We start from the raw sequence: 16701 nt of genomic DNA on the forward strand, positions 1-16701 counted from the left end.
CACTGGCCCACGGTAGAAACCTCTACCATAGCTTTGGAAAAGCCAGTGTCAGGAAAAAAAATAATAAAAATCAGGTGGAAAAGAGAAAGGATAAACAGCAAGAGAAAATACATTTTCTGCTTACACAGAATAGCAAAATTCTATATTTACTACTACTAATAAACGTTTCTGTAGCACTACTAAACATAGTGCTGTACATCAAAACACAGTTGGCAGCTCTTTTGAGCAGGAACTATCTAGTCAAGATAAACAAACTGGACAAGAAGGTGCATCAATATATCCTAATAACTGATATTCTGGTTGCATTCCAGCTGATTAAGTTAAATGTTAGCTGCATTTATTCCATATTCAGTGCAATACATAACAAATGTGCTAAATATATATCAAATATTGTCACTGTGCTGTCACTATAGAGGGAATTTGATAACTAAGTGTCTCCATTTAGGGAGTAGCCTATATTTTATAAAGGAATATAGACAACTAGTATCTAAGCACTTGTACTTATGCCAGCCATAGAGCTGCTGAAAATGTAGCAGTGATACATGTAAGTGGGAGCTCTGCCTATGGCCCACCCACATTCCATCCCTGTTTATACTCCTTTGAAAAGCAAGTATTTGTAAAATAGCTTTTAGGTAGCATGCTAGCAAATATGAAATATCAACATGGAGGCATAAACATTTATGCATTCAACAGATAGACATATATATATATATATATATATATATAAATGCAGGCACCTAGGTTATACAATTGCCTATATGTTTAGTTTGGACTGCTGAACATATTTGTTTATTTGGATTTATACACCATCCTCCCAGAAGAGCTCAGAACGGGTTACAAGTTTATATGCATAATAAAACATAACAGGATATACATAATATAGTAGAACAGGGTATAGTAATGTGAGCATGATAGTACATTTTTGGTCATGACATGTAGGACAATACATAGGCAGGGAGCATGATTATAGTCAATACATAGGGGAGCATGATTGTAGTCAAAAGCATGACAATACTTACTGTATATACTCGAATATAAGTCAATCTGAGTATAATACGAGGTACCTTTTGTCCTGCCCCCAAAAAGGAGGAAAAAAGGTTGAATTGAATAGAAGATGGGGGGAGGGGGGTTTAATATTCATGTGCCCTGCCAGGATCTGTGCCCTGCTCCTTCCTCACTTCCTCCCCTGCCAAGTTCTGCATTCAGCCCTCCTCACTCCCTCACAGGCTCTCCATCCTGCCCCCCCCACTTCGTGCTCTGCCAGGCTCTGCACTCAGCCTCCCTCTCTGCCCTGTACCATGTCCCCCCTCTCTCCCGATGTCCTACAGGCTTCTATCGGGCCTACCGTATGACATGGTGGGCGGAACAGGAGGGATCCCTCCTGTCCCAGCTGACTTTGCCACTTTTTTTTACCTCTCTCCCACCTCCCCTCACATACCTTTTTGAATCCCTGGGGTCCAGCAGTATACTCAGCAGGAGTGAGATTTCCATACTCCTGCTCCATGCTGAGCCTCTCCCTTAATGGCCACAACTAATTCTCGCAGCCCAGCGGTGTACCGGGCACGAGTGAAATTTCCTCATTCCTGCCCTGCGCTGAGCTGCTCGCTGAATGGCTGCCCCGAGTTCTCACGGGACTTTTGCTGTACTTCTCCTCCTTTTTTGACGGTTCTAAAGCATGCTAGGGCTCAATAGCCAGATGGGGCATATCATACAGAGTGTGACTCCATCATTGTCTTTCAGCCAGGTTCAACAATCACTTTTCATCAGTGAGTAGATTGTTTATTATATCTTTGTTGTTAACTGATCTAGCATTTATTAGGGGTAATAGACAAGCTGTTTGCTGTAGGTGTTTCAGGGAAGATGGGTATTTGTTTTAAGCTGAAGGGTCTATGTTTTTGTAAGGGCAATTTCTCAGGTCCCCATGCTTACCCTGGCCTACAATGACTGGGATATTGAAGGACATAATGGCTAGGATTACTACAGCTTTGTGAAGGTTAAATATTTGTACTAGTATATGTATGTAGATAGATTAGATAGATAGATATAGATATATCTATATATAGAGAGAGATTGGTTTTTATTTTTTAAGGTTCCTTTGATCTCTTGGTTGGTTTCTAAGTATAGGGTAAGAATGAAACTGTGATAGTCAAGAGGGCCAGTGAGAGGCTTGGAAGCAGGAGATTTAATTAGTGGAGATTTTCTTTAGTCAGGAACAGCTGAAGATTTGATGAGTGTAATGCATAGTAGTATAAATGTAATGAGAGCCAAGGGATGGCTGGGTTGAAGGGCAAGGTGGGAGGGTCTAGGCCAGAGCAGGATTTGCTTGTACAGTATAAACTATCTGTTGAGGAGTCTGTGTTGGAAGTGTCCAAATGCTTGGGAGACTAAGGGAAATATTCTTTAATGTTTGCAGTAAAATCTGATGGGCTGCTATTGCGGTCACTATTGTCAACTTCAAAAAGGCGAGTCATTCTTTAAAAAATGCACAGGTTTTTCAAGCATTGGCTTAAGTATTTTTTTAGTATCTATCACTGTCTGGTCTATGCTCTTAGGGCTAGATGCACTAAAGATAGAGATATGATCTCTATTGGCTGATTCTCCGGCCAATTCTCCAACAGCAACTGATGCATTATTAAGTTTGTATGCAAATGATTTGCACACAAACGTGACTGATTCAATCGTTCAGTGAACGATTGACACATGCGCAGAGCCCTAACAGCAGTGATTAGGGAAGCAGCCTCCTGTCACTGCTGTTAGGACTTCTGTTGTTTTTTCTTTTAATGGAACAGATGTTGTGCATGAGTTAAACACACACAATCTGTCTCAATAAAAAAAAAAATAAAAATAAAGCACCCCCTGCTATGCTCTCCCGAGCCACCGCCCCCAATCCCCCCTAAAATGGCAAGAGGGATACCCACTCCTTCCTGCCATGAAGGAAACCCCCCCAAAAAAGGGTAAGAGGGATGCCAACTCCCTCCTGCCACTGGAGGCCCCCCTCCCCCTCGAGACCCTCTCCCTATACCTTTTATAAATTGGGAACAGGAGGTGTGCTCAATTCCTCCTGTCGCTACCGAAAATGCTGGACCTTAGGTCCCTCCCCAGTGCATCATGTGATGCATGGGGAGGGGCCTAAGGCCCTGATTGTGCCTCAGGCCCCTCCATTGGGAAGGGTCTGAGGCATCTGAGCCAATCAGGGCCTTCCTTAGGCTCTTTCCTTTATTCTGGCTACAGGGGACAGAGGAAGGAGCCTAAAGAAGTCCCTGATTGGCTCAGATGCCTCAGGCCCTTCCCAAGGGAGGGGCCTGAGGCACCTGAGCCAAACAGGGCCATAGGCCCCTCCCCATGCATTATAGGATGCACCGGGGAGGGGCCTAAGGCACAGCATTTTCAGCAGAGGCAGGAAGAACTGAGCACACCTCCTGTTCCCAACTTTTAAAAGATACGGGGGAGGGGGCCTCGAGGTGGAGGGGGGCCTCCAGTGGCAGGAGGGAGTGGGCATCCTTCCTGCCTTTTTTTGGGGGTGGGGGAGGTCTCTCGTGTCAGGAAGGTATGGGCATCCTTCCTACTATTTTGGGGGGAGCAGGTTTTTGTTTGTCAGCGATGGGGGACTTTTTAAAATCATTTTTTTGTTTATGGGATAGATATTTTACATGTGTAATATACACACAAAATATCTGTGCCATTGAAGAAAAAAAACCCGGGCAGACTTGTTATCGACAGGTTTAGAGTAATCGATTTTTACGATTGGTAAAACCCGATGCTAAATAGCCAAGCCATGTTAGTGCATCAATCGCTTGACTGTTTTGCATGGGGTTTTACTAATTTGCATGGCAGGATTGAAAAATGGGCAATCGAGGGGAAAAACACGCGATGGATCATTTTGTGTATCAGGTCAGTTATCAGCTATCGTTGCTAAAGCTGTGAAAACAGGTTTAGCAGTGATCGCTGACTTTAATGCATCCCCCAGATAGTTTTGGACCCCTAATGAAGGCTACCACATTAGCCACAACATGGACCATGTAGGATCTCATGTTTCTGTTTATTGGTTTGGTCTATGGCTCTTACACAGATCTATGTGGTACTACCTCCCAGCTGCTTGACCTTCTGTGATTGGTCATCACAACTATTTATCATATTAACACATACCCATCACAATTGCTAGAACATATTTTCTATTGATGCTGCTTATTGGATTGATATAAACTGTGTTATTATTATTTTAGTCAGCTGGATTGATTTTATTGGACTGTTTTTAGTTTTTATGACTGTTTCATTGACTGACTCTTGTCATAATAAACTTGGTCATTCCATTCATCTTCTCCACTTTTGCCTTTTTGTTTTGTTGAGTCTCAATAGCAGACTATGGACTTTTCCTCCAGGAACTTGTCCAAACCTTTTTTTAAACCCATCTATGTTAATAGCTGCTACCATATCCTCTGGCAATTTGTTCCAGAGCTTAACTATTTTCCAGTGAAAAAATATTTCCTCCTATTGGTTTTAAAAGTATTTCCCTGTAACTTCATCAAGTGTCCCCTAGTAAAATGGATTCACTTGTACCTGTTCTGCACCACTAAGAATTTTATAGACTTCAGTCATATCTCTCCTCAGCCATCTCTTTTCTAAGCTGAAGGGCCCTAACCTCTTTAGTCTTTCCTCATATGAGAGGAGTTTCATCCCCTTTATCATCATGGTTGCTCTTCTTTGAACCTTTTCTAATTCTGCTATATCTTTTTTGAGATAATGCGACCAGAATTTAATGCAATACTCAAGGCGAGGTCGCACCAAGGAGCAATACAGAGGCATTATAACATTCTTAGTTTTATTTGCCATCCCTTTTCTAATAATTCCTAGAATCTTGTTTGCTTTTTTGGGCTGCCACTGCACATTGGATGAAAGGTTTCAGCATATTTGCCTATGACAGTGTCTCTCAAACTATGTGCCACGGCACAGTGGTGTGACTTGAAGAGATTCCGGGTGTGTCATGAGAGATTCCAAAATTCTAGTTTATTTTTAAAAAATTCCCTTCATAAGTACAGTATAATTTTGTTATAACGGACTTCAAGGGACCTGGAAAAATAGGCTGTTACATCCAGAGTCCGTTATATCCAGAGTTTCATTTTTTAAAAACTTTATTTAGGTCAACTTGAAACAACGTACAATCAATAAACAACAGTCACTGCACAAGCACATCAGCAACATCAATAACAAAACTCAACAAAATATTGGTATGGCATAAAATTATTGCAAAATCAGAACACTAAGGGCTCCCTAGCGCACCCAGCAGATTAGCACGCGCTAACCCTGCACTACGCGGCTAGAGCTAATGCCAGCTGAATGCTGGTGTTAGCGTCTCGCATGTGCAGCATTGTAGCGTGCGCTATACCATGCGTTAAAGCCCTAATGCAGCTTAGTAAAAGGAGCCATAAAAGATGTTCTAAAGCATTATGTCATACTGTACTGGAAAGAAAAATACTCTTGTCATTTTCTTCTGGGCTGCATTTTGATACTATATTACCAGCACGCCACGCGCCTTGTAGGCAGAACCTGCATGTCTGTTATAGCCGAACAAAATTACAGCTAAAAGCAGCTCTGGGGACCAAATTGTTTATCAGTTATATGCGAGTCCGCTATATGCAATGATTTTCTGCATGTTTATAAAGGCACACGGCCGGGACCAGCGGACCTTGTCCGCTATAGACGAGGTTCCATTATAAGCGAGTCCGTTATAATGACTAGTCCGTTATAATGAGATTATACTGTATATACTAAAATAGATGACATGTATGTTATGAATGCAAGAGTCTGCCAATATTATGAGTATGTTGTGTGCATAAGGATATAACAGCCAGACAAGCATCATTCTTTGATGTGACTGGTCCTTGAAAACTAACAGCAAATAATTTTAGTTGTATTGTGTTATGCAGTAGTTATCCTAACTTGAGCAACAAAGCAATCAAGCCTTTGTTACAGTTTGGATTTTTTTTTTTTAAAGTTCATAAATTTTATTGAACCATATAAAGCAAAATACAAAAAAGACAATGTTGCACCTTAAAATAGCAAAAAGTTATAAAAGTACAACCAACATAACACCATAGGTTCCATTTACGATGTACCGTTACTCTTCAGTACATGGCTAAACACTGCCTCCTAGAAAGAGTCTACAAACCTGACAAAATAATTCCTAAAGCATCCCCCTACCACTACCCAAACCTCCACCCCCACCCCACAATGTGGGTAGTGAAAGCGCCAGCAATAGATGAAAATCCTAAAGTATCACAGGTTGAAATTTTTCACTCCAAGCAAGAATGGGAGCCCAAATTTTTTTGAAATGAGGGACCATATTTCTACGAAGGGCAGTTAATTTAGACATCAAAGCTATATGGTTTACTCTCTCAAGGACACCATCCAAAAGGGGAAGTTCTCGCTTTTACAAGGTGGCTAGCCGTCACTACTTGAATAATCCATTTGTGATGGCAGGTCAGTAATTCTAGAGGGACAACATTCAGCAAGCAGCATTCAATCGATTTGTCTACAGAGAAGCCCAATACCTCAGAGACAAAATCCATAACCTGTTCCTAAAACACTATAACTTTGGTGCAAGACCACCATATGTGGAGAAAGGAATCCTCAGACCCACAGGCTCTCCAACATTTTTCGAAGCCCGTTCCAAAAATAGCTTTTAAGCACACTGGAGTATAATACCACTGGTACAGCATCTTATAGCCGTTCTCAACCATATTGCTGGCGACCGAGACTCGTAAGAGAAATCCCAATTGCCTCTCTCACACCTTAGTCTCATATGTCTTGCCAGTGGCATTTTCCCAAACAATCTGATACTGCCTGGGCACTGGGATGGAGAGCAGTATAGCATTGTAAAGGTTTGACCAAGTATTGCTTAAAATCTTTAAAAAATTTTGTGGAATAGCCATCCAAACTGGGTGACTTACCCAGCTGCATATCCTTAATCGCCCAAAGAATTTCATCATCACCGATAGGTGCAGAGAGTTGATTAGCCTCTGATGGCATGAGGCTCTCGAGCTGTACTTGATCTAAGGACTCAATTACCCCTGGAGGAACATCATGTTCCGGCGAATAAAGGGTTTGATAATACTGGACAAAAGCTTGTTGAATGTGTGTCAATGTAGTGTAATACGCCCTCTGCGCATCTACAATGGTAGTGATATTATTGCGGAGCAGACGCTTCCACAGGGTATGTGCTAATAACTTCCCAGCCCTGTTCATCATTTTGAAATATTTCTGTTTGAGACACCTAGATCTTTTTCTTGGGCGCAGACCCTAAAGGTGGACCCTAGCTTCTGGTAACTATGATTTGGGTTATTCTTCCTAATGTGCATCACTTTCCATTTGTCCACATTAAATTTCATCTGCCATTTGGATACTCAGTCTGCAAATTTAATCACCTCACTCATCATTCCAATTTCCAGATTGTTTATAAATATGTTAAATAGCACAGGTCCCAGTACAGATCCCTATGGCACTCCACTATTTACCCTCTTTAGTGCTCAGAGATCATGTCACAAAAATCCTTTAGCCTCTCAAACTACAAACTACACACACACACTGTTGTTCAGAAGGGGACCTATACAATTTGCTGAACAGAGTAGCATAGGCAGTTAGAACTCTCTCCCAGTCTCCCCATTACAAAAACATACTGCTATTGACAGGAGAGCTCCTCCTTAACCAAAGTATGGTGTGTTAACCAGTTGTCTTCTACTCAATGGTCCATCACAATTTGACCCCAGTTCTCAACTAAGCTGCAGCCTAGTATCCACATTCTTCAAGAAGTCTATGCTGAGGCAACTACTACATTTACAAAGAACAGCTATCAAACAATCTACAACAGCAAGGCCCTGAGAGAAGGAGAAAGAAAAAGACAGACAGAAAGACACAAACAGAGATATGAGCAGCTAAGAACAACATTTTAAGTTGAGACTGTTGAACCATCTCAAATCTTACTTGTCTGGGGCTAATTTCAAGTATGTTCTTCAATTAGGCGTATTGTCCAGTTTGGATTATTGTAACTTGGGGCTCCTTTTACTAAGCTGCGCTAGTGGTTTTAGCGCACACTACAATACCGCGCGCACTAAATGCTAACGCCTCCATAGAGCTTGCGTTAGTATTTTTCGTTTAGCGTGAGCTAAAAACGCTAGTGCACCTTAGTAAAAGGAGCCCTTGGTGTTGTTAGGCGTTCCTATGAATGCGATTCATGCCTTACAAGTTACTCAAAACTCGATAATTCGAGCTCTGTTTGGTGCTGGGAAATTTAATCGTGTATCCAATTTCTATGTAAGGTTGTATTAGTTGAAGATTAAATTCAGGATACGGTATAAACTGTTGTTAACCTATCTTTATCAACTTCATGGACTTTCTACAAACTCCTTCAGGACAATTTACCTGTGTGGCTTCTGCAAGCGAATCCTGAGTCAATCTGGTAAGTCTGCGCAGGTACCTTCCATACAGTACAGCAATGATGGCAAGGGGCGGCACAACACTCAAGACAAATGCAGCCAGTTTTGGTGACACAATAAACTACCATTAAAAAAAACAAAACAAAACACACACATATAGTTACAACTTTGAAAACTAAAAGGATAAATATTTTATCACCACTTCTTGTCCCACACTAGGAGGATTTCAATAAACCCATTAAATTTGGTGACTGCTAAAAGTGAATCTAAAATTCATCAAAAGGTTTTTGAGGGGGCACACAAAGCAAAATCTGAAAGCAGTAAGAAATGTAAACTTAAGTGTCTTGTACTACCACAAGGGACAAGATTTGGAAGTGCAATTTCCCAGATTGCATTCAAATACAGTCAAACCTTGATTTGCGAGCATAATTCGTTCCAGAAGCATTCGTATATCAAAGCAAATTTCCCCATAGGAAATAAAGGAAACTCAGACGATTTGTTCCACAACCCAAAAACTTTAATACAAAATACTATATGTACTTGTATTGTAAGACCTCGTTCATTTAGAACAGTCACTACACTCCTGCAGCATCAGCGAGAGAAGAACCATCGGCTCAGTTGTGATGATGTGATGTGTGTATACTGTATGTACTTGTATTGCAAGACATTGCTTGTAAATCAAGTTAAAATTGAATAAAATGTTTTGCTTGTCTTGCAAAACACTTGCAAACCAAGTTACTTGCAATCCAAGGTTTTACTGTACTGTACTTTATATGATACAGTTTTAATTATTAGAAAAAAATGGGCTCTTGTCCTACTATTTATTTTTGACAAGGTTGACCCAACCGTTAGGTAGACTAGGTGGAAGTAACAATTTTGCTCATAATGTGAACTAGATTTAGTTTCCTGCACAGATTTTCCAAAACTTCCAGTGTCTAAGGATCAGAAATGATGTTTGCAACTCCCAAGCCTTGCTAAGGAACACAGCAGCCATAAAAATGGCAGCTTATTCTAAGTAGGTTTTGGATCTCCTCATCGTGATCCTTTCGGCTTTGTGTAGCTCCAAGTTTTATTGTTGGCACCTGCTGAAGCTATAACATCTTGGAGTCTTTATTCATTCATCTTGATTACTAACCCTTTTCAAAATCATTCATTTAAAGTAAGGTACAGAATGATAAATCAGAACTGCAATAATAAAATACACCCACCTCAATTGAGCCCTATCTCCAAAACTGTATAAAAATTCCAAAAATCAATAAAGTTTCACAACTCCTAACAGCTAACTCTAGCACCAAAGACATAGATGAACAGTCATAGTTTCAGTTTTTTCAAACCTAAAATAGCAGCACTGTAAATTTGTCCCCGTTCCTGCAGGAACTAAATTTCCCCATCCCCGCGAGTTTTGTCCCTGTCCCTGCCCCATTCCTTCAAGCTCTGCCTTAACAGGACAAGAATCGAATACCTATGATTTTAAAGTGTTTGAGGCTTGTGCAGATGAGGATGGAGCTTGCAGGAATGGGGCAAGGACAGGAAAAGAACTCTTGGGGACAGGACGGGAAAATGAGTTCCCGTGGGGACGGGGATAATTTGTCCCCATGTCATTCTCTACTGTAGAGTCAAGAGTTGGAGTCAAGAAGTCGAAGTCAGAAGCAATTTTGGGTGGAGTTGGAGTCGGTAAAAAAAAATAAACTGACAGACTTCAGCTTAAAATAAAAATTTACAATATTATAATATACTAGTGTTTAAGCCCATTACATTAACGGGTGCTAGAATAGATTAGTCTGATCCAGTATGGCTATTCTTCTTATGTCTTACCCCCATATTCAGGCTCCCATTTCCCCTTTTCCCTTCCCTATTTTCACCTTTTTTCATCAACATAAAAATCTGTTCCCTTTCTCTATCCTTCACCTCCATAGAATTCCCTTCTCCATTCCCCCTTTCCCCATCAACCTTCACTTATTCTTCCAGCTTCTATCTTCAGCCCCTTTCTCTCATATGCCCCTTTTTAGCTCCCAGCTTCAGTCCCAGTCCTTTTCTCTCACATGTCCCCTTTTATAGCCCCCTTCTCCCACCTCCCCCTTTTTTCATCCCCAGCTCCCTTCTCTCACACATTCCCTTTTTATAGCCCCCAACCGTAACCCCCCTTCTCATACCTGCTCTTCCAGCCCTCAGTTCTAGCCCCAGACTCCTTATCACACCTGTCTTCCTTTTCAGCCCCCAAATCCAGACCCAGACCCCTTCTCTCACAACTCACCTTTTGTAGTCTCAAGCTCCAGCCCTCTTCTCTGAACTGTCATCTTTTAACAGCCTCCTACACCAGGTCTAATTTCCCAAGAACCCCCCTTTAAATTAAGCTCCTTCCCTCACATGTCCCCTTTTTTCAGCCCCAGCTCCAAACCCCTTTTTAGCCCCCCCAGCCCCCTTCTCCCATCTTTTCCCTTTCAGCCTCCAGCCCAAACTCCCTTTTCTCGCATGTCCCTTTTGCAGCCTCCTTCTCACACATATCCCCTTTTCTGCTCCCAGCCCTCTTCTCTTACACATCCCCATTGTCAGCTCCCAGCTCCTTTCTCTAACATGTTCCCTTTTTACAATACCGACCCCAGCTCCAGCCTCCTTCTCCCACCTACCACTTTTTTCCAGCCCCTAATTCCCTTCTCCTATTTGACCCCTTTTGCTTCTGAAGTTCACCCCCCCTGACTTTCCGTGCACTGTCCCCCCTTGAAGTCCTGTCCCCCCTTGAAGGTCTGTCCCCATCCTGAAAGCCTGATGCCTCCCCCACGACGTCCGATACATCCCCCCCCCGGCAGGACCACTCGCACCCCCACCCCGAAGGACCGCCGACTCCCCAACAATATCGGGCCAGGAGGGAACCCAAACCCTCCTGGCCACGGCGACCCCCTAACCCCACCCCGCACTACATTACGGGCAGGAGGGATCCCAGGCCCTCCTGCCCTCGACGCAAACCCCCTCCCCCCAACGACCGCCCCCCCCCCCCAAGAACCTCCGCCCGTCCCCTGGCCGACCCCCACGACACCCCCACCCGCCTTCCCCGTACCTTTGTGTAGTTGGGCCAGAAGGGAGCCCAAACCCTCCTGGCCACGGCGACCCCCTAACCCCACCCCGCACTACATTACGGGCAGGAGGGATCCCAGGCCCTCCTGCCCTCGACGCAAACCCCCCTCCCCCCCAACGACCGCCCCCCCCAAGAACCTCCGACCGCCCCCCCAGCCGACCCGCGACCCCCCTGGCCGACCCCCACGACCCCCCCACCCCCCTTCCCCGTACCTTTGGTAGTTGGCCGGACAGACGGGAGCCAAACCCGCCTGTCCGGCAGGCAGCCAACGAAGGAATGAGGCCGGATTGGCCCATCCGTCCTAAAGCTCCGCCTACTGGTGGGGCCTAAGGCGCGTGGGCCAATCAGAATAGGCCCTGGAGCCTATTGGTCCCACATGGTCGGGTTGGGCCCATGTGCCTCAGGCCGCGCCCCCAGGTGGGACCTAAGGCTCCAGGGCCTATTCTGATTGGCCCACGCGCCTTAGGCCCCACCAGTAGGCGGAGCTTTAGGACGGATGGGCCAATCCGGCCTCATTCCTTCGTTGGCTGCCTGCCGGACAGGCGGGTTTGGCTCCCGTCTGTCCGGCCAACTACCAAAGGTACGGGGAAGGGGGGTGGGGGGTCGTGGGGGTCGCCAGGGGGGTCGCGGGTCGGCTGGGGGGGCGGTCGGAGGGTCTTGGGGGGGGCGGTCGTTGGGGGGAGGGGTGTTTGCGTCGAGGGCAGGAGGGCCTGGGATCTCTCCTGCCCGTAATGTAGTGCGGGGTGGGGTTAGGGGGTCGCCGTGGCCAGGAGGGTTTGGGCTCCCTTCTGGCCCGATATTGTCGGGAAGTCGGCGGTCCTTCGGGGTGGGGGTGCGAGTGGTCCTGCCAGGGGGGGGATGTATCGGACGTCGGGGAGTCGGCCGGGAAAGAGGGCTTGGGCTCCCTCTTGCTCCGATCGTGGATGCGGGTGCGGGTGGGAGCGCGTGCGAGCGGTCGTTCGGGGTGGGGGTGCGAGCGGTCCTGCTGGGGGGGGTGAATCGGGCGGGGTGGGAACTATGTTTAAAAACTTTTGTATACCGCGCTCACGCATATAACGCGCGAGGGGTATGCGCGGTAGGTAAAAACGCGTATAACGCGCGCGTTATATGCGTGAAAATACGGTACTTGTGAAACATCCCTGGATTTCCCATCTAAATTTAACTAGTGCACAAAAGTGCTAAGTGTAGAAAGTAAAGTGATAATAAATGAAAAAATCACTAAAAGCAGTGAAATGGTTCAACTGTCTCTATCCCCCATTCGGGGGTCAAGTGGCTCAGCTGGGCTGGCTCAAACACAAGCAAAATCAAAAAGATAAAGTACAGTACTTAGCTTCTCCGTAGAGACAGTTGAACCATTTTACTGCTGAGTCAATAATCACTCCCAGAATTTTAACCGAATCGACTAATTCAATTGGTGTGAATCGATGCAGTTAGAAGATGCAAGATGAATACTATCTTTCCACAGAAAGAGAAGGCAGTTTATTTTAGAAATACTGAGAGAGATTATGTTTTCTCTTAACCAGTTATTAATGTTATCTAACTTCAGATTTTTGGTGTCGATTTCATTGTTGTTGGAAGGATAGGATGAATGATCTGAATATCATCAGCATACGCATAAGGTGTGAAACCAATTGATTGACACAGCGTCAATAGAGGAGCCAGATAGATATTAAAAAGTAGAGGATAAAGTATGGAACATTGAGGAATGCCAAAGTTATTTACATAAGTCTTAGAAGAGGAGTTATTAAAGATCACAGTGGACGAACGGTCAGTAAAATAGGAACAGAACCATTCAAGAATTTGATTTGAAATATCAACCGAAGCTAATCATTTGAGTAGAAGTTGATGGTCGATTGTGTCAAAGGCTGTGGAAAGGTCTAATGAAACAAGGATAACTGACTTATGTTGGTCAAGGAAGTACAGTGTAGAGGTTGTTAGACCTAAAAGGGAGAGTTCAGTAGAATGGTATTGGCGGAACCCTATTTGGTTAGGATGTAGGATTTTTGTTTTGTCAGCAAAATCTGACCCTACTCCCCTCTTCTCCTTCAGCCGAGGTTCTTGCAAAATTCTTCAATGATAAAGTCACTACCTTAAGATGCTCCTTCCCACCTGCAGTCTCCTATGACTCTCTGGTGCCCACCGATTCCAACCCTACCCTGCTTATCTTCAACCCTATCCCAGCCGACAGGTCCTGGACCACCTTCGAGCTCGTATCTGAATCGCAGGTCTCTAAACTCTGCCTCAAACTAAAATCTTGCAACTGTGCCTTGGACTCTTCCCCCTCCTACCTATTTGAGAATATTCCTGCACAGGCCATCGCATCTCTTACCAAACTTATAAACTCTGCCCTACTATCCGGCCTATTTTCTTCTGAAATGGGACACATTGCTCTGACCCCACTTCTGATAAAAGCTGATCTAGACCCCTCCATACCATCCAGCTATCGTCCAATAGCAAATATCCCTCTCCTAATCAAGATGCTAGAGTCTATCATATCTACCCAACTCTCATCCTACTTAGAAAGATTCTCCATTCTCCTACCTTACCAATACGGCTTCAGACCCAACTTCTGCACCGAATCCCTACTAGCCTCACTAATCTCTAAAGTCCAGCTACTGCATTCTTGTAACAAGTTCGCTGTTCTTCTACAATTCGACCTTTCTGCAGCTTTTGACGTTGTCCATCATGATATTCTAGTTTTCCAATTCTCTGAGATAGGCATTAACTCCACAGTTCTAGATTGGTTCTCCAAATTTTTACGTTCCCGCTCTTACACCGGTAACATGAACAGCACCTCATCCTCCCCCTGGAAACCGACATGTGGTGTCCCGCAGGGTTCACCTCTATCTCCAATTCTTTTCAACATCTATATGTCTTCCTTGAAACTCCTCCATCTATCCCCCCTAGAAACACTTTACACTTATGCTGACGACATCCTTGTCCTCCTCGAGACCGACTCGAACCTCTCCAACCTCTCCGAGAACATATCCTCATGTATAAGAAACCTCCAATCCTGGGCCCTCACAGTACAAATGAAACTGAACGAGTCCGAAACAAAACTACTTTGGCTCGGCCCAAAATTAGACCAATTACCCTCCTCCATTCCACTGTCCTCCGGCTCCACATTACAGCTTGAGTTCTCAAGCAAAGTTCTGGGTATCACCATAGACTCTTCACTATCCTTTAGTGACCATCTCAATTCCCTGATAAAAAAGTGTTTTTTTAGCCTTCATATGCTGAGGAAAGTGAGATCCTGCTTTCATCAAAAACACTTTGCCATCCTTGTACAATCCATCATCCTCTCCAGATTGGACAACTGCAACTCTATCTACCTAAGCCTAACTAAGAAAAGCCTCCATAGCCTTCAGCAGATTCAGAATGCTGCGGCTAAGCTTATTTTCGCAAAAAGTAAATTCGACCTTGTCTCACCACTCCTGTCCAAGCTTCACTGGCTCCCGGTAATCTCCAGGGTTCACTTCAAATGTGCCTGCCTAACTTTCAAGATCCTTCATGGCATCCTTCCTCCCGTTATCCCATTATCTTGGAATTCCTCAACTCCTAATTCCACCAGATTCTCCCAAATATTAAAACTATCCTTCCCTTCTATAAAAGGTATACCCCATGCAGGAAAACTTGGGACATCCCTCCCCTTTAGAATCACTGAGCTCTGGAACAACCTCACCTCCCCACTCCGAATCTCAAGCTCCCTCCAACTTTTCTGTAAACATCTGAAAACTTGGCTATTCTCAAAAATGTAACACTTCCTCCTTCTCCAGCATCTTACACCCATCTAACCTTCTTTACACTTTAATCCTTTAACCTTCCATTGGAGTTCCTTTCCATCACAACTTCTGTAAACCGTGCCGAGCTCTACGATTGCGGAGATGGTGCGGTATATAAACCTAAGGTTTAGTTTAGTTTAGTTTAAAAATTATCTTTTCTGTCAATTTAGCTAAAAATGGCAGGTTTGCTATCAGCCTATAGTTTGAGCATTCTTGATTACTCCCTTTTTGGATTTTAGTTATCGGATAGATAACTGAATGTTTCCAAATTTTTGGCATTGTTGATATATTAGGGGGTCCTTTTATCAAGCCGCGCTAGCGGGGTTAGCGCATCGGGCATTTCATCACGCGCTAACCCTCTTGGCCGGCTAAAAAACTAACGCCTGCTCAATGCAGGCGTTAGCGGCTAGCGCAGCAGGCAGTTTAATGTGCGGTATTCCACGCGTTAAACACCTACCGCAGCTTGATAAAAGGACCCCTAAAGCTTTCATTGATGAGTTTATGGATATATGGACCAAAGGTAGACAAATACCGTTTTAGAATAAATGGGGGAATATACTTTGATTTTGTTCCTTTTAAATTAATTGATCGCAGTAACTGTTGGACACCTTTCAGCGATGGAAGAGTGAAGTGTGCACAAGTGGAACATAATGTATTTTTTTCCTCATCAGTTTGGATTATTGGAGTGATATTACGTTAAATATCCTTTCTAATAATGTTAATTTTTTCTTGAAAAAAATCTTCAAAGTTTTCAAGCTGTGGGGAAATCCCTATGAGGAGTGATCTGTATCTGTTTAAATTGAGTGAGTTTTTGAGGACAGAGTAGAGAGCAGCTGAGTTCTTTGCTTTGGTAATGCATCTTGTATAGAATTTCTTTGTTGAGTTTAATGTCTTTTTGTAAAATTGCGAGAGCTCCTTATATTAGCTGAGCTTGGGTAATGTAGGATTGGAGCGCCATTTACGTTCAAGTGAACGTAACTGATGCTTTAGGGGGGCCAATTCAGAGTTGAACTAAGGGTTCTTCAGTTTTTTTTTAGAAGAAATAGTGCGGATGGTGATTGGTTTAATTTTGTCAAGAAGGGAGCGACAAGCCTCATCCCAAATTTGAATTTGGTCATTAAGGGGAGCGATATCTAAGACAATGATGTCCAGAAGGAATAATGAGGATAAGATTGAATCATTGAGATTACTAAAATCTCTGGAAATGATAGTTTTAGGAGGGATTGAATTAATAACTGGCTTTAGGTGGCAAGAAGTATAGATGAAAAAATGATCAGACCAGGGAACCTGGCATATACGTGGTTTTGAAAAATTAGAGTGATGGGATTCTGGGACAAAGATCATGTCAAAATTATGGCCCCTTGAATGGGTTGGGTCTTAAATTAGAGGAAATAAATTGAAATCGTGTATGTGATTT

The 16701-nt window shown here is 43.7% G+C and overlaps 1 protein-coding gene across 2 annotated transcripts in view; it reads right to left on the bottom strand.

The window, feature by feature from the left end:
* Positions 1–16701, bottom strand: part of ABCB10 (ATP binding cassette subfamily B member 10) — a 94142-nt gene that overhangs the window by 50318 nt on the left and 27123 nt on the right. For both annotated transcript variants that reach the window (XM_033938879.1, XM_033938880.1), the window contains exon 4: positions 8416–8550. In XM_033938879.1, coding sequence (XP_033794770.1) covers positions 8416–8550 — 135 coding nt within the window. The remainder of the gene's footprint in view (positions 1–8415; positions 8551–16701) is intronic.

This window comes from Geotrypetes seraphini, chromosome 3 (assembly GCF_902459505.1).
Source record: "Geotrypetes seraphini chromosome 3, aGeoSer1.1, whole genome shotgun sequence".
Taxonomy (NCBI): domain Eukaryota; kingdom Metazoa; phylum Chordata; class Amphibia; order Gymnophiona; family Dermophiidae; genus Geotrypetes; species Geotrypetes seraphini.